The following is a 19,101-nucleotide window of genomic DNA, read 5'->3' on the forward strand; positions in this document are numbered from 1 at the left end:
GCCGAAATGGCACAGGGGCGTGTTCTGGATTTTTTTTTTTTTTTTTTGCTCATGAGAGCACGCTGTCTCCTAAGATTAAGTTCAGCACTTTTGAGTGGCTCCTGCGTGCTAGGTCGTGGGGTACCAGATTTTCCGGTTCAGTGCTCCCCTCCCGAGGGACCTAACAGAGGGATAAGGAGGAAGGAAGTTTTGGGGCACCAAATATTTCACCACCACTTGCCCATCACTGCCCTTCTTTTGCCCTCATTGATGGAATCTTCAAAGAAGTCCAGCTTGACACCAAGGGGTTACTGACAAGGTGTACTAGCCTTGTGGGTAACTGGACGAGGTAGCCACTAGCACGGTGACTTGCAGGCCATCAAATTATACTACCCCACTACAACCACAAGTTAACTCCAGTACCCACCTTAATTGGGGCTTGAAATTCTCGCCATCAGACAGCTCCTCCTGGCTATTATAATCTAGAAGACCAGAATTGAAATCTTCCTGTGTCCTGAAAGGGGCTGAAATGTAAGCCCCTGATCATCCTGAATCCAGAAACTCAGAGCAAAGCAAGGCCCTGAGCTAAGAACACTTAGGACCCAGGTTTTAATATAGAGATGGGACAGTCTGAATGTGCCCTGCAGTAGGATACGGACAAGGTTATGGGGACAGTGTAGCTCAAAAGGTGGGCTGGGAGGAGAGGCCTGGGAACAGAAAAATGGAGAGAAATTAAGATGCATTTTGCTTTCTCACAGTTTTTCCCAGAGTATTTCTTAAGATGGTGGCATTATATCACATTTACAAAAACTATCTTTCTAGGTAGTTCGAACAATAAAAAGGGCCTAGAATAAAGGTAAAACCCGGTGCAGGGAGAACTCCAGGGAGCCAAGTCATGAGTCTCTTTTCTGGGCATGGTTGTGAGGAGCTTCTGAAGGCCTTACAGGTCCTCTGCCCCCAGCCTGGAGGGGCTTGCAGTCCCTGAGGGGGCAGAGGATGGGAGGGTGGCAGGAAGAACAAGAGAGACACCCTTTTGCTTTCTGACCCCACCAGCCCCACCCACACCCCACACAGGCTTGAAGTGGGAGCCCGCCTGGAAAGAATGCTGAGTGGCCACACGATGGCACTGTTTCTCTGACCAGGCTTCCTCGACTGGGAGGTGTGAGGCTGGGAGGCAAGCCCATTTAGCCACAGCTAGAGACCAGATCTGCCCTGGGAGAAATATGCCTGGGGACTCAGAAAACAAAGGCCCAATTTTCTCAGCAAAGTGGCTATCTCTCCCCAAAACAGAGGGACAGATCAAAAAACCCAGGAAACAAGCCATGCCCCCACCTCTTTAGAGCTGGTCTGTGGTACAGATGTTCAACACATTCAGAGAAGGTGAAAACAAAGCTCCTAGAGGAAGGCTGCCCCTGAACCGCTTCTACCACACCCTCTTCAGGTGGCTCAGAGGCTAAACAGAAAAAAAAAGGCGTCAGCATGCAGGCCTCCACCATGGGTGGACCTTATGAGGGGATGCTTGCATAAATGCGGAAGGGAGTCAAAGTGCTTCTACCCACACTATTTTGGGACAATATCAGGTGAGGATAAAATGGACCCTATTACTCAGAGGTGAGTAAACAGAACAAAAAGCAGCACAAGGGATAGAATTTCTTCAGAAAGAAAAAAAAAGGAAAAGCACAGAGCAGGAAAAAGCAGAGCAGAGCAGAGACGGTAAGAAGATATTAGAAGATTCTCTTGAGGGAAGAGAATAAAATTTCAGTTAATAACTGCTTCACATTCCCAGGGAAATCAAAGAAAGCCTGATTTCCGTGTCACAGCGGATAAACCAATAGATTGAGATGAAAGAGAACTGTCAGAGCCATGGAAAGATGTAAAAGAGGCAATCATGTTCATCACAGAAGCAGTAAAAACTAGAGGCAACAAAGCAGTGTCGCTGAGGAAATGCTGGTGGAAAAGAAGATGACTATTTACAGAAAGCTTGCCACATAAACCGCACTCATTAAATCCTCACAGCAGCCCTTTCAGATGGAGATTGCTAGCCTATTGTACAAGAGGAAACTCAGGTTTAGCCAAGGACACCCAACTACTAAGTGCAGAGTTGGAACTCACTCAAATCTAGCTCTAACCTGCCACACCCATGCTCCCAAACACCACAGGATTAAGATTCTCCATCTTTAGAATGTCATTAGAATTGTCTTGGTGGTCAGGAGCCAGATGCAGAAATCAGGAATGAAATAAATCCGATGCATCCAATCCGTTGGAGCAGCATGCTAGTATGTGCTATAGAATTTTACCCAAAACAGGAGGTATGATTGAAAGATTATGAAAGAAGTGAATGCAGGGGACACGGGGTCCCAAACAGTCCCATCTGAAGGGATGGACCTAGAGTTCCCTGCTGCCATAGTGTTATCTTTGTGTTTAAGGTGAGGTTTAATAATATCCAGTTTATGACTGTTATCAAAAGTCCTTGCAATGTTTGCATAGTTTGGCATATTGGAAAACCTAACACATTAGGTGGTGGTTCCAATTTCAAAAAAGTGAAATAGATCTCAGACTTACAATTTTAAATGGGTAGATGTAATGATGTGGAGAAAAAAGGCAAAAGAAATGTGGATAAAATTAATTTCCTTACAACCTGCAGCCCGTTGACAAATACTTGAAACAGGCAGAGTGAGACCTTCCTCCAGAAACTCACAACTGTCTTAATGTTAATGATTTGCTAGAGGCTTGACAGTAGCTTAGGCCTCCAGGATCCTGTAAGTCTTCTTTAGCATGTGAAAATCCTTTTGGAAACTTCTTTTGTCTTTACCCCTCACCCTTAACTTAAAAGTATATAATCAGGGCACCTGGGTGGCTCGGGTCATGATCCCAGTGCCCTGGGATCAAGTTCTGCATATCTCAGTGTGGGGCCTGCTTCTCCCTCTCCCTCTGCTGCTCCCCCAGCTTGTGCTCTCTCTCTCTCTCTGTGTGTGTCAAATAAATAAATAAATAAATAAAATCTTTTTAAAATATAATCAAGAGCTCCTCACAATCCCGGTATAGCTCTTCCTGCCCACGGGTACTGTCCTGGTGCTTTAATAAAAACACCTTTTTGCACCAAAAATGTCTCAAAAATTCTCTCTTGACCATTTGCTCCTGGCCCACATCACATCAGTTAAAAGTATTTGACTAAGTTGCTAAACAGTATTATAATATTAAAGAGAGCTAGATTTACAATATTTTAAGATCAACGAGAGTTGTTTAAGTACAACATAGAGAAATGTTTTGCTTTATAGCCCACAAGGTCATCCATCTGATATGTGTAAAAAAGTGAGGACTTCTGGAATATAGAGAAAACAATATTTTTCCCTATTCCTCCCACTAAATATAACTAAAACTCCTGGACATTATATATAAAACAAACATAAGGAGACTGAAAGGTGGAGAGAAGGCAGAGCAGCTAGGGACCTCAGGATTCAAGGGAAAACAAAATGGTAAATTTCCTCGGTTTTCTTTATGCTTCAAATTCCCAGACTTGGATGTTGAAGCCAGCAATCCAGAAACATCAAAAGACACAGACAAATTAAAACAAAATAAAACCTAACAAAAGCCTTTTTTCTCTCAGCCAAAGGGGCAGGCTATAGCAAGAAAGAAAACTTTCCGGCAGTAACTGCTCTACCCCAGCCAAACGTTGTCCTCACTCAAACCAGCAAAACATAATAGGAGCCTAGACTGTCACCTTCATCAGCTTGTAACAAAGTCCCACAACCTCCCCACCAAGACAGTGTCAGAGAAGGCCCAGTAGGGAATTGGGACTTCCTAGCTCTCCAGGTAGTAATGAGCCCTGGCCCCTGCCTACAGTGTCAGTAGAGACCACTAGAGAACCTAACTTCCGCCCCCACCCCAGCAGTAAAAGAGCACCCTCCTCCTCACCCTCCCCACTGGAATGCTGTCCTAGGAGGCCTAGGGGACAGTAAGACTTTCATACCACCCAGAAATCAAGAGACAACTTCATCCCCATGGTGTCAGTGGAACCCATGTGGGGAGCAGCAAGGCACTTCTACCTCTCCCAGCCAGGAAATTATCCCTGGAGGCCAGCTGGGAAGGCAGAATGCCCACCGCCACCCAGCAGTAATGAGAAGCCTGCACCTCAGGTGTCAATGACAGATGAGTGGGGAACCTGGATGTTAGACCTCACCTGGCAGGAACAAGGCAATGCCCCCCATGCCCCTGCCAGAACGGTGTCAGAAAGAGACAGCTGAAACAGAGATATAATTAAGATCCAGGATCTCATAACATCACATAACACCCAAGATGTCCAGAATTCAATCAGAAATAACTTGTGATACCAAATACTAGGAAGACCTCAGACTCCATGAAAAAAAGGCAATCAGTACAAACACTGAGACGCCAGAAATGTTACATTAGCTGACAAAGATTGTAAAGTAGCCAAGATAGGGGCCCCTGGGTGGCTCCATCATTAAGCATCTGCCTTCGGCTCAGGTCGTGATCCCAGGGTGCTGGAATCAAACCCTGCGTTGGGCTCCCTGCTCTGCGGGAAGCCTACTTCTCCCTCTCCCACTCCCCCTGCTTGTGTTCCCTCTCTCGCTGTGTCTCTGTCAAATAAATAAAAATCTTAAAAAAATAAAAATAAAATAAAGTAGTCAAGATAGAAATGCTTCAACAGAGGCACCTGGGTGGCTCAGTCAGTTAAGCATCTGCCTTCGGCTTAAGTCATGATTCCAGGGTCCTGGGACCAAGTCCCGCATCAGGCTCTGTGCTCAGCAGGGAGTCTGCTTCTCTCTCTCTCTCTCTCTCTCTCTCTGCCCCTCCTCACTCCCCACTTGTGCTCTCTTTCTCTCTCTCTCTCTCTCAGATAAATAAATAAAATCTTTAAAAAAAGAGAAAGAAATGCTTCACCAAGCGCTTGAACTAAATGAAAAAAAAAAAAAAGTCTCAGCTAAGGCATAGAACATGTAAAGAAACACCAAAAGGAAATTTTAGAATTGAAAAATACAATAATAAAAATAAAAAACTCAGTAGCAGAATGGAAGAGGAAAAGGAAAGAAACTATGAACTAGAAGATAAAACAATAGAAATTACCCAATCTGAACAACAGAGAGTAAAAAGACTGAAAACATAAATGAACAGAGACTAAGGGATCTGTGAGACTTTAAAAAAAACGATTTTACATACATTGTATCAGAGTCCCAGGGAGGAGAAAGAGGGTAAGGTGGAAAAAGTGGTCAAAACAATTGCTGAAACTTCTGAAATTTGGAAAAAAAATCCACTTGGAAATTTGCAAAGGGTCAATTTACCAAGAAAACATAACAATCAAATTTGAAGAAGAAATCAAGACAATCTCAGATAAAGGAAGAGTAAGAGAATTTGTTGCCAGGAGACCTAGCCTAAAAGAATAACTAAAAGAGTTCTGTAAGAAAAAAAAACAATAAAAGAAAGAATCTTAGAACATTAGAATGGAGAAAAGAACACAGTAAGCAAAAACATAAGTAAAACAATAGACTTGCTTTCTCTTCTTGAATCTTCTAAATTGTGCTTGATGGCTAAAACAAAAATTATAACTATCTAGTGGCTCTAAATGTATGTAGAGGAAATATTTAAGACTATTATAAGTGGAGGAGGTTAAAAGGACATAAAGGGAGGTAAGGTTTCTATACTTTAATTGGTAAACTGAGAACACCAGAAGACTGTGATAAGTTATGTGATACCTAAAGCAACCATAAAAAAGCTATATAAAGGGACATTTAAAAAATACTATAGGTAAATCAAAATGGAATTCTAAAAAATGTTCAAGGAACCCATAGAAAGGAAAAAGAAAACAGAAATGAAAAACAAAGCAGTACGCCTGGGTGGATCAGTCGGTTAAGCATCCAATTCTTGATTTTGGCTCAGGTCATAATTTCAGGGTTGTGAGATTGAGCCCCACATTGGGCTCCACACTGGGCATGGGGCCTGCTTAAGATTCTTCCTCTCCATTTCCCTCTGCCCCCTTCCCTCTCTAAACACAGACACACACACACACACACACACACACACACACACACAAAGCATAGTAAAATAGCAGACTTAGACCCTAAAATATCACTAATTACACTAAATATAAATGTTCTAGATACACCAATTAAAAGACAGATTGTCAAAGTCAATTTTTTTTAAAGATTTTATTCATTTATTTGAGAGAGAGAATGAGAGATAGAGAGCACGAGAGGGAAGAGGGTCAGAGGGAGAAGCAGACTCCCCACTGAGCAGGGAGCCTGATGCGGGACTCGATCCCGGGACTCCAGGATCATGACCTGAGCCCAAGGCAGTCACTTAACCAACTGAGCCACCCAGGCGCCCGTCAAAGTCAATTTAAAACCATGAATCAACTATATGCTATCTGCAAGAAGCTTACTTCAAATAGAAAAAATATAGGCAGGTTGAAAGTAAAAGGATGGAAAAAGATCTATCATGCAAACAGTAATCAAGGGAAAGCAAGTGCGGCTATATTAATTTCGGATAAGGTAGACTTCAGAGCAAAGAAATTACTTGAGACAGAGAGGGACAACATAAAAGGACAAAAGGGTCGATTTACCAAGAAGACATAGGAATCCTAAATGTGTACGTGCAAAACAAAAGAACTGCAAAATATGTGAAGCGAAAACTCATAGAACTGAAAGGAGAAATGACAAAGCCCACAATTATAGTTAGAGATTTTGACATCTCTCTTTCAACAATTGTCGAATAAGTAGACAGAAAATCAGCAAAAATATAGAATAATTCGACAATACCATTAATCAACAGGATCTAATTGACATGTGTGGCACCTGGCTGGCTCAGTTGATAGAGCATGTGACTCTTGATCTCAGGGTTGTGAGTTCAAGCCCCACATTGGGTATAGAGTCTACTTAAAAAATGAATGAAATAAAATAAATAAAACAGGATATAATCAACATGTATAGAATACTCTACCCAACGGCAGAATACATCTTCATTTTAAGTACCCATGGATATAGTCCAAAACAGACAATTTCCTAGACCATAAAACAAACCTCAACAAGTTTAAAGGAATTTAAATCATTTTACCTGTTTTCTGACCACAATGAAATCAAACTAGTAATAAGTAACAGAGAGATAGCAAGAAAATCTCCAACCATTTGGAAACTAAAAAACCCGCTTCTAAATAATCCATGGATCAAAAAGGAAATCCTGGGGGAAATGAAAAAATACATTGAATGGAATGAAAATGAATAGAACATATCAAAATTTGTGGAACACAGGTAAGCAGTGCTAAGAAGGAACTTTATAGCACTACATGCATATATTAAGAAAAAAGGAACACTCTCAAGTCAAAAGATAAAGAAGAGCAAAATAAATCCAAAGAAAGCAGAGAGGTGGGGCACCTGGCTGGCTCAGTCAGTGGAACATGGGACTCTTTATCCTGGAGTTGTAAGGTCGAGCTCCACTCTGGGTGTAGAGATTACTTAAAAAAGAATCTTAAAAAAAAAAGAAAGTAGAAAGGAAAATAATATAAAATGAATAGAAATCAATGAAAATGAAAACAGGAAAACAATAGAGAAAATCAATAACCCAAAGAGCTGGTTCTTTGAAAAGATCAATAAAATGACATGAAAAAAAGAGAGAAGACACAAATTACCAATATCAGGAACGAAACAGGAAATATCACGATAGACCCTACAGATGCCAAAAGTATAATAAGGAAATATAATAAACAACTTTACACACATACATTTAACAATTTGGTGAAAAAATCCAATCCTAAAAAGTCACTTAGTGTATTCCATTTATATAACCTTTTTGGAAAGACAACATTTTTAAATGAAGACTAGATTAGTGGTTGAAGGGGTTAGAAACAGGAGGCATGGGGGGAGATTGATGGAGGGTAGAGGAAGCAGATATAACTAAAAAAGCTACAGGAAGAATCCTTGTGTTCTATATCTTGACTGTGGTGGTAGATACAGGAAACTTCACAGGTAATAAAGTTACGTAGAATGAAATACACATGCTCACAAACACAAATAAGTATAAGCAAAACTGAGAAAATGTGAATAAGATTGGTGAATTGTACGAAGGTCAACTTCCTGGTTGTGATATTGGGGAAACTGGGTAAAGAGTACACGGGATCTCTTAGTATTATCCTTACAACTGCATGTAACTCTACCACTTGCTCAGTAAAAATTTGGAATTAATTTTTCTAGAGGTCCTAGCAAAAGCAATTCAGCAAAAGAAAGAAAGAAAACTGGAAAGTTTGGAAATTTGATGAGATCAAAGTATCATTGTTTGCAGGATATCCTTTTTTCCACAGAAAATGGAAGATCAAGTATATTAAATTTATAAATGTAAATTAAATGTAAGAACTTCATAAATATGAGTAAAACCAGGACCAAATGTTTAAGAGAAACAAATTTGTTCAGTCATTTCAAGTTTACCAAAGTTGTTCTCATTTTCTGTAAAATATATCAAATATACAAATAAAATTACAATATTTATAAATTGAAATTTAAAACAATGAAAACTGGATATTTAAATGTGTTACTTTCATAAACTAATATAACTTAAAAACTAAATAACTATAAGAAATATTTTGTGAATAAAAAGCCACTCTCATGAAAAACTACCTAAAACTACATGGAATTCAAAGAAAAAGCAAAAGAGATTAAAGCAGTTAGGGAAAATATGAATACAGAGGCCTGCCTTGTAGATCCAACATATGGATAATTAGTATACCTGAGGAAGAAAACAAAACTATTGGAACAGAAAAAAAATTAAAATGCAACCATATTTTGTTAAAACAAAGGAAAACATGAAGCTATAAAGTGCCTTGCCATATTCCAGAAATAGATAAATGATAGATAGATAGATAGATGATAGACAGACAAATGGCCGATACAGATCATGGCAAAATTCTTTTCTCTGGGCATTAAAAAAAGACAAATATAAGGTTTAGGCAGAATATAAAGGGAACAAATCAAGTAGCTGCAGATTTCCCTAGTAACTCATACGCCAGAAGAAAATGGAACAATACCTGTGGATGTTTAAAGGGAAATTGTTAAGGGGCGCCTGGGTGGCTCAGTCGTTAAGGATCCGCCTTCCGCTCAGGTCATGGTCCCAGGATCCTGGGATTGAGCCCCACATTGGGCTCCCTGCTCTGCAGGGAGCCTGCTTCTCCCTCTCCCACTCCCCCTGCTTGTGTTCCCCCTCTTGCTGTGTTTCTCTCTGTCAAATAAATAAAATCTTTAAAAAATTTTTTAAAAAAGGAAAATGTTAAGACCAGAAAAAACTATAAACTGTGATGGCAACTGGAAGATGTTTCCAAAGTTGCAATGACTTTGTAAGTCTCTCTCTCATAGAAATTCTGCTGGGGGACACGTGATCCTGGCCGCTCTATGGTGGAGATGCCAGGACATTGGCAGACACTGTTTACAGACACCATGTCCGTGTCCTGCATAGCTTAAGTCTCAAGACTTTTGGAAAATCCACAAACAACTGAAACTGTTTTCTCTAATGACCTAGTCAATCTATTCCAGAATAGATTGCCCAACCAATCTCTTTGATAGCTGCCAGCTAAATTAATTAGAAAAACAAAATTCACTCTTTGTAGACTAGCACCTTTCCCCTCCTTGCCTTCTTCCCTTTTCCCAGGGAAAGTCCTTTTTTTGTTTTCTTTTCATTTCTTTTCTTTTTCTTTTCTCTCTCTCTTTTTTTTTTTTTTTTTTTGTCTTTGTTCACTGGTAAGAATATAATGCCTGTCCTTGGTGTACTTGTGAGTTAGTTATACAACTCACTAAATGTTTCTGAGCTTTGCTTTGACATTCATTATCCTTCCTGGGAAGCCACTAAAAGACATAATGCAGACAACCAAGGGATGAATAAAAAGAAATGACTTACAAACTGGAATGTCATGAGAGAAAACGCTTCATGATGAACATTTAATTTGCCTAAACATTTAGTTAAGTGAAATAATCACAGTAAGAAAATGGCGTATAAATATTATAATTCTTGAAAGAAGAGCTACAAAGTGTAAAAAAAATAATTTATCACAAGAGATTAAGACAGGAGCCCCAAAATGCATTCTAAAGTATGGAGGAAGGGGGAAGGGCGTATAACTGTGGCAGTCAATAAGTAATACTTTTTCCAAGTAACTGGCAGAGACTGGGGACATTAGTTAATAAAGAAAACTGACCTTATAGCAAAATACGGTCAAAAATATAATACGGGGGGGGGAGCTTAAAAAATGGACAAAAAAGAGGTGATGGAAGTAACATTAAATAAAGCCTTTGTAGCAAAACCATAAATGGGCTAGATTCCATTATATTATGAACATTAAAATTGATTCAAAGAGCAAAATATCATTCTATATTCTTTACCAAACTCACACCTGGGACAACTCTATGCAAATTCATTTAAGGATCTCAATGAAATAGTCAAAACACCACATGGAACTTAACGGGGAAACACTAGGGATACCACATTAGTTTCAGAGCAAGCCAGGGATATTCACCACTGTCTTTCGTTGTTGTTGTTAAGATTTTATTTATTATTTAAGTAATCTCTACACCCAACATGGGGCTCGAACTCACAAGCCTGAGATCAAGAGTCCCATGCTCTAGAGCCTGAGTCAGCCAGGTGCCCTTCACCAATGCCTTTCTTATCATTTTTTCTAGAAGTCCTAGCAAAAGCAATTCGGCAAAAGAAAGAAAGAAAACTGGAAAGGTTGGAAATTTGATGAGATCAAAGTATCATTGTTTGTAGAATATTTTTTTCCCACGAAAATTTCAAGATCAACTAAGAAACTCTTAATAAGCAGGAACTGTCTCCAGAAATGAAGACCATCTGGAGCAGAGGAAGTGGGAATGCTAACAGAAGGGCAGAGAAAGGCAGGGGTGGGGAAGCTGGAGAGAAAGGGTGGGACCAGAAAGTGTGGAGGTGAAGGGGCCAGAGGAATAAAGGACCCAGAAAACCAACCCTAGACCCTGCTCTACCTGATTGGCCTCCATGTGTGCCATCCCCTGTAGTGCAGGGTCCCCACGCCAGCCCCAATCTCTGAAGCTGTTTGTTGCCCTTCAGTTCCTAGGAGACCACTTGTCAGGCTTGCTAGAGTTCTAGGTCCCTTCTTAAAGGGCCAGAGTAACAGGAACCCAGATGGGGAATAGGGGCTGGGGCTGGTCTCACTGGTGGGCTTCGGGGAGCAGGTCCGTCCTCAGCTCAGCCTCCAAGCTCCTGCCAGGGACTCCTTACCAGGACCGACTGCTGGTGTTTGCACAGCCACCCAAAGCCAGACCAGTTCTCCCCAGTTCGAGTGCCACTCACAGCAGACCCTATTGCCACAGTGAGACTTGGAGGACGGGGGGAAAGAATGAGTGTTAAGGCTTTGGGCTTTATAATGGCATAGGAAGTGCCCATGCTTAAAAGTTCAATGAAGGAACATGGCACAAAATTGATGTCCTCGATTTAAAAAAAGACAACAGGAAAAAAAAATATGGAAAGAAAACATACTACAATGTGGGCAGTGGTTGTCCCTGAGTGGTTTTATTATGAATTGTTTTCTTCTCTAGACTCCTGCACCTTTCACACAAATTTTCTAAAATCTATCTATAGAATATGTGGATTTCCATAATATATGTATAAACATATGCTATTTTTATAAGCAGAGAAAAGACACTTATTTTTCCATCTTCCCAACCATTCAAAGTAACACTACAAGCAAATTTAGCAAAATTTTTAAAAACGTAACTGAGCAAACTTTTTTTTAAAAGATTTTATTTATTTATTTGAGAGAGAGAGCACAAGCAGGGGGAGCGACAGGCAGAGTGAGAGGGAGAAGCAGGCTCCCCACTGAGCAGGGAGGACCTGGGCTCCCAGGACCCTGGGCTCATGACCTGAGCTGAAGGCAGACACTTAACCCACTGAGCCACCCAGGCGCCCCCTGAGCACACATTTTTAAAACGACCGTCCCTTAACTGCAAAATCCACAGACTTCCAGCCCTCTCCAATGTGGCCAGCTTGGGCAGGATCTAACTTACATGAGCTAAGGCAGTGGGGAAGGCTTTGGCTCAGCATCCTCATTTACTGGGTTCCCACGGTGGGCCTGGCACTTTCCATACATTACCCCATGCCATCCCCATTGAAATCCCGAGTAGTGGTTATCACCCCTACTTTACAGACATAAAATTGGGCCTCCAGCATTCAGTAAATGGCCCACCCCATTGCTCTGCTACTAGAAAGCCAAGCCGGGATTCAAGCCCAGAGGAATGGTCTCAGAGTCTGTGCTCTGTCCCCTAAGTGTTAGTAATTTCCCAACACTTTCTAGCTGTGGAACCCTCACTTCAAACAAATGCCACCTGTTGTGTTAGTTTGCTAGGGCTGCTGGTACAAAATACTTCAGACTGTGTGGCTTTAACACACATCTGTTTTTTTCCCCCACAAAATTTCAGGAGCTGGAAGTCCAAGATCAAGGTGCTAGCAGGGTTGGTTTCCTCTGAGACCTCTCTCTTTGGCTTGCAGGTGGCTGGCCTCTGGCTTCTTCACGTGGTTGTCCTCTGTGCACGTGGGCCCCTGGTGTCTCTCTGTATGTCCACGTCTCATCCTAGAAGGAGAGCAGCTACATTTGATTAGGGCCTCCCCCAAGAGCCTCATTTTCATTTAATCACCACTTTAAAGGCCCTGTATCCAAATACAGTCACATTCTGAGGTCCTGATGGTTAGGCCTTCAACACATAAATTTTAACATCTGGACTCTCATATGTAGATGTGACCTGTTTGGGCTCAACCTGGGCTGGGAGGCCGGGAGCCCAACTCTGCATTCAATCCTTAATACCCCTTTATGGGCTCAAGGAAGAATAATTAGAAAGTCACCCCTTTTTACAACTTTGAGAAAAGAAAATATTCAAAGAAACTCAGTAAAATAAAACTCCACATGTGAGCCATTTCTGTGAAAATACAGATGGAGCCATCAGCTGATTTACTATGAAGACTGCCATATTTCATCTGACATGTTCCTCACTGTCCCTCTGCACTGGCCAGAAAAAAACGGATTATTTTTTTTCCTTACCCAGTTCTCAAAGTGCAAGGATAGAAAGCACCCCAGGAGGTAGTAAACTTTGTCCATATATATATATATATTCAAAGATGAAATATTAAGCATTTTGGTTTCATAACCAGCATATTGGATACCTGGGGAGTGGATCATTTTTAAATATCTTCCTCATCTAGACAACAAAATTATTTTTGTAACACATAGTTATCAGTAATAATTATTGTCTTGATTTGTTCATTAGCTTAGCAACAATTCATATTAAAAAAAGGATAAATTTCAATTTAAGGATATTCAAATTCAGTAACATATATCATGCATGAACTAAAATTTGCACTTACCGAACAAAAACATACCAAACATTTTGTATTCTTTCAGTGTTTGAAATTTTATTTTATTTTTTTTTTTAAAGATTTTATTTATTTATTTGAGAGAGAATGAGATAGAGAGAGAGAGAGCATGAGAGGGGGGAGGGTCAGAGGGAGAAGCAGACTCCCTGCTGAGCAGGGAGCCCGATGTGGGACTCGATCCTGGGACTCCAGGATCATGACCTGAGCCGAAGGCAGTCGCTTAACCAACTGAGCCACCCAGGCGCCCCAGTGTTTGAAATTTTAAACACAAGGAAAGCTTCAGGTAGTCATAATTAAAATGACGTAACTACTGTAACTCATGCTATTTCTTTTGTATTTACAATTGCTATGCTATCCTGGTCGACTTTGAATCTACTGTTTAAACACAGGAATGTATATTATCGTAATGACTGAAGACATGAACTGCACCTAAAATGAGCTTTAAAGATTCCAAACTATTAAGAACGAACTTTTTTTTTAAAAAGATTTAATTATTTATTCTAGAGAGAGTGCTTGTGCGCATGTGCCCATGGGGTGGGGTGGGGGGGTGCAGGAGGCAGGGCCTGAGGGAGAGGGAGAATCCCAAGGAGACTCCCCACTCAGGGTAAAGGTCCATCTCATGACCCTGAGATCATGACCTGAGTGGAAATGAAGAGTCAGGCGCTCGGCTGACTGAGCCACCCAGACACCCCAAGAACTTACTTTCAAAACAAATGTGTGGCAGCCCACTGTAACACTGTGAATTCCCTAAATTATCTTCCAAGTATAGCATTTACTAAAGATAGTACTAAATATGTTCCATTTGAAGCTTACAGAAATTATTACAGAAGCTTACAGAAAATATTACAGAAATAATAACCAAGTCATTATTTCGAACTTAGACCAATAAATTATTTTTTCAGGAAAGTATTTATTACCCACTAGAATTGCCAGCAATGGTGATAAGAAAAAGCAGACTGGGTTTTATTGTTTTGATAATATCTGTAGAAAATGCATCCCCTTAGGCCCACACCTGGAACAGAGGGCTCCCTCTGCTGGTGGAATCAGGGTGAAGGTCAAGTTGAGAGAAGAAACCAGGAATTTTAAGAGATGTGAAAAAGGGTAGGTGCACCTGGGGGGCTCAGTCATTATGCGTCTGCCTTTGGCTCAGGTCATGATCCCAGGGTCCTGGGATCGAGCCCCGCATGGAGCCCTGCATGGGGAATCCCTGCTCAGCGGGCAGTCGGCTTCTCTCCTCTCTCTCTCTCTCTCTCTGTCTCAAATAAGAGAGACATGAAAGGGTAAATCAATAGAACTTGCTGGTTCTTCTCTTTCGGTTTCCAAGATACTACAGGTTTCCGGCTTCCTCCTTCCCACCAGCCACTCTTCCGGTATTCTCCTGGGCTCCACTTCTCCTCATCTCCAGAAGTTAGAATGCCTCAGGGCTCCGCCTGGGATCAAGCTTCAAGTTTATTCCTCCCCTGGTTTCACCGTCTCAGTAAGTGGAGCACCTTCTTGTTCAAGGCCTGTCAACCTTTATCCCTCCCTTTCCTTCCCACCTGACCCCAAGTCCTTGGGAATCTGTGGCGGGGCGGGGGGGGGGGGGGTCTGATTCCCACATACATCTGGAAACTGGCCTCTTCTGACACCCACCTCCTATCTCTGTTGTGTCCCTCCAAATTCCAAATTGAAGTCCTAACCCTCGAAACCGCAGTATGTGACTGTGATTCAGTTGAAATCAGGAGGGTGGGGCCTAATCCAATATGCTGGTACCCTTAGAAGAGGACATTTGGACACAGACACAGTTTACTAGGTTAAGGAAATTTCCTTCTAGTCCCTAGTTTATCCATTTCATTAAATTACAAATGAGTGTGGAATTTATCACATGTATCTATTGAAGTCTTTGTGAGATATACTTTGTTAATGTGGGTAGAGCTGTCAATAGCCCCTATGGTACCTTTGTGTGAAGATGCTCCTTCCTCCAGGTAGACACAGCTCCATGCCAGGGCCCACAGCTTGGCAGCAAAGCTTGAACTGAATTTCAGCCCCCTTCAAGCCATCAGCAAGATACCCACATATAGGTCACACCCTATCAAGAGTCTGGCTCCAGGCCAAACCCTATGTGTGAAGGTTCAGGCCTGACTGCAGGCAACTGTAAAGGCTTCCTTTGCCTGGCAGCCCTCAGGGGGTGGGGGTGGGAGTGGGGAAGCTGCCTTCCTAAGAGACTGGCTGCCCAGCCTATGCATTGCCATCTGGAGGCAGTTACAGTCAAGCACTCAGCTCCCTAGCCGCAGCCCAGCCATGCTCTCACATATACCTGCAATACCTACATTCCCAGCCTAGGAGTCTCCACTGGGGGAGCAAGGGGAACACCTGAGACACCGCTCAGGTGTCTCTGCCTCTAGCCCTTCCCACTACCCCCCCCCCCCCCACGCCCGGTGTCCAGCTCCATTAAACAAGAGAGCTTTTTGTTCGGGTCTCCCTGGACAGCATGACAATTGCCTTCCCCACTCCACTGACTCAGCTAACCTTTGCTCAATGCTGTTTCATGGAGGGAAAACAGAACTTTGGGAAGCCAGCATCCTTTCTTGTTTAGCCTCTTGCTTATACTAAGTAAATAAAGGCCTGCCTGTTAACTTCTGGTTTGGCTCCTAGTCTTGATGGACACTTTGACCTCTGGCCGCTCTGTGACAACGTACATGACTATATTTGGTGGCTTGGTGGTCAATGATGTTAGATTTTCTGATATTAAATCACCCTTGAAAAATGAGGATAAAGCAAAGTTGGTAATGCAGGAAATTTTTTTAAAGATATTTTGCTAGTAGGTTTGCTAAGATTTTTAATGGCTCATTGATTTTCAGTCTTTTTCTCTTTGTTTTTCAATACTAGCATGTACAAATATAAATTGTCCCGTAAGTATCTCTTTAGCCCCATTACATGAATCTTAATATATAGAGAAAAAAATGGGGGAACATTTCTGATGAGGGAGCATTTCTGGCAGGTTCAGGGTGAGTGAGGGAGGCCAGTGTGGCTACCCATTTTCTACTTTCTAATACAATTTATTCTCTGAGACATGAGTTCTTTAGGAGTATTTCATAATGTCCAAATGTATGTCTTGTTTAAATTAACACATTTCTTTTGCCTCATCGCAATCGACAGAGCAAGATGGGTCACCAGCAGGTCTACCACAGCCATCCGAGGAAATTTGGCCAGGGTTCTTGTTTTTGCCGCGTCTGCTCAAACCAGCAGGGTCTGATCCAGAAATATGGCCTCAGTATGAGCCGCCAGTGTTTCTATCAGTACACGAAAGATAGAGGCTTCATTAGGTTGGATTAAGTGAACTTCCTTGAGTGGGTCATCCAAGATACATACCTTAACTGCAGATATCCAAGACACCTACCTTAATGCCAACCCACTGTACATAAAATAAAAATACTCCCATTAAAAAAAAAATTGTGGGCGCCTGGGTGGCTCAGTCGTTAAGTGTCAGCCTTCGGCTCAGGTCACGATCCCAGGGTCCTGGGATTGAGCCCCACATCGGGCTCCCTGCTCAGCGGGAAGCCTGCTTCTCCCTCTCCTACTCCCCCTGCTTGTGTTCCCTCTCTCTAATAAATAAATAAAATCTTAAAAAAAATTAACCCATTTCTGTAGGTATCTAGCTTAATTGTATCATGATCAGAGAATATAAATATGATTCTGATCTTTTGGTCTTTTTTGTGATTTGTTTGGTGTCCTAGTAGATGGCCAGCTTTTGTAAATATTCTATGTATACTTAAAAAATGAATAGTCTCAGGGTGCCTGGCTGGCTCTGTCAGAGTAGTGCATGACTCTTGATCTCAGGGTCATGAGTTCAAGCCCCACACTGGGTGTAGAGATTACTTAAATAAATAAAACTTTAAATGAATAGTTTCTTTTTTAAAATTTTATTTATTTATTTGAGAGAGAGAGTATGAGCAAGGAGGAGAGGCAGAAGGAGAGGAAGCAGACTCCCCACTGAGCAGGGAGTCCCATGTGGGGCTCCATCAGAGGACCCTGGGATTGTGACCTGAGCTGAAGGTAGCCACTTAACTGACTGACCCAGCCAGGCGCCCCCAAAATGAATAGTTTCTAATCATTGTAAACAGAGTTGAAGATATTTCCATTAGATCAAGCATGTTGTGCGCTTCAAATCTTCCATAGCCTCTTAATTTTTGGTCTCCTTGATATATGAGTTGATCTCACTGTATTAGAATACATGTGTTAAAATCTACCACTGTAATTGTGATTTGGCAATTTCTCTTTTTAATTTCATCTTTAATTTACATGCTCTGAAACTATATCATTGGGTGCATATAAATGTAGAAAAGATATATCTTCCTGGTAAATTGTTCTTATTATTTAACTATGACTATCTTTAACCCTAATATGTTTTTGCCCTAAAGTCTATTTTGTTTGGTATTAAAAGAGATACACCAACTTCTCTATTTTTTAATATAAAATTTTTGTGTATCATTTTTTTAAGTCTATCTCTTGCAAACAGTTCAGAAGTAGCTTTTATTTTTTAAAAAAATTGGACAGTATCTTTTATCTGGCAGGTTCAATTCATTTACACTTAACTATGATTACTGACATCTTTTCTTTTTTTACCATCTAATTTTGTACCTTTTTTTCTCTAAGATTTTATTTATTTATTTGTCAGAGAGAGAGAGAGAGAGTGAGTGAGTACACAAGCAGGGGAGCAGCAGGCAGAGGGAAAAGCAGGCTTCCTGCTGAGCAAGGATCCCAATGTGGGACTCGATCCCAGGACTCTGGGATCCTGACCTGAGCCGAAGGCAGACGCTTAACCGATTGAGCCACCCAGACGTCCCTGTACTTTCTATTAACCAAGACTTTTTGTGATTCTGTTTTTATTTTTTCCTATCTTCTACTGGGTTTTCCCTATTACCCTTTTTATTTTCTAATGGTTTAAAAGTTATTCATTCAGGGCACCAGGCTGGCTCAGTCAGTGGCTTGCCACTCTTGATCTCAGTGTTGTGAGTTCAAGCCCCACACTGGGTGTAGAGATTACTTAAAAATAAAATCGTAAAAAAAAAAAAAGGTTATTCATTCAGTATCTATTCTTTTGGTGTTATGTACTTTTTAAAAAATTGAGTTATGGGGGCGCTTGGGTGGCTCAGTCGTTGTCTCCCTTCGGCTCAGGTCATGATCCCAGGGTCCTGGGATCGAGCCCTGCATCAGGCTCCCTGCCCAGCGGGAAGCCTGCTTCTCCCTCTCCCATTCCCTGTCTCTCTCTGTCAAATAAATAAATAAAATCTTTTAAAAAATAAAAATAAGGGGCGCCTGGGTGGCTCAGTCGGTTAAGCGGCTGCCTTCGGCTCGGGTCATGATCCCAGGGTCCTGGGATCGAGCCCCATGTCCGGCTCCCTGCTCAGCAGAGAGCCTGCTTCTCCCTCTCCCTCTGCCTGCCACTCTGCCTACTTGTGCTCTCTATCTCTCTGTCAAATAAATAAATAAAATCTTTAAAAAAATAAAAATAAAAATAAAAATAAAAAACTGAGTTACAACATGCACATAGAAACGTGTATTCTCCAAGTTTATTCATCTTCAAAATTGCCTTGGCTACCCTTGAACCTTTGCATTTCTGTATCAAGTTTGGATTTTGCTTTTTCATTTTCACATGCATGCGCGCGCGCGCACACACACACACACACACACACACACCCTGTTGAGATTTTGATTGGATTTTCACCAAATTTAAAAGAATGGACATTTTTACAC

The 19,101-nt window shown here is 41.4% G+C and overlaps 1 protein-coding gene and 1 long non-coding RNA gene across 2 annotated transcripts; one reads left to right on the forward strand and one right to left on the reverse strand.

Annotated features, from left to right (window-relative positions):
• Position 1: 1 nt before the first annotated feature.
• Positions 2-11,041, reverse strand: LOC113924916. Its single transcript, XR_003520852.2, has 4 exons — positions 10,965-11,041; positions 1,312-1,432; positions 407-503; positions 2-160 (listed from the first exon to the last, which is right to left on the reverse strand). It is a non-coding gene; the product is annotated as an uncharacterized LOC113924916 (long non-coding RNA).
• Positions 11,042-16,503: 5,462 nt separating this feature from the next.
• LOC113924954 (40S ribosomal protein S29-like) lies at positions 16,504-16,680 on the forward strand. The gene has a single exon (XM_035726215.1). The coding sequence runs from the start codon at positions 16,510-16,512 to the stop codon at positions 16,678-16,680; it is 171 nt and encodes a 56-aa protein (XP_035582108.1). The 5' UTR covers positions 16,504-16,509.
• The last annotated feature ends 2,421 nt before the right edge of the window (positions 16,681-19,101 follow it).

This window comes from Zalophus californianus, chromosome 2 (genome assembly GCF_009762305.2).
Source record: "Zalophus californianus isolate mZalCal1 chromosome 2, mZalCal1.pri.v2, whole genome shotgun sequence".
In the NCBI taxonomy this organism is placed as follows: Eukaryota; Metazoa; Chordata; class Mammalia; order Carnivora; family Otariidae; genus Zalophus; species Zalophus californianus.

What these genes read in the sequence shown, in the direction of transcription:
- LOC113924954 (XM_035726215.1), top strand. Translation starts at nt 16,510, where the DNA reads ATGGGTCACCAGCAGGTCTACCACAGCCATCCGAGGAAATTTGGCCAG.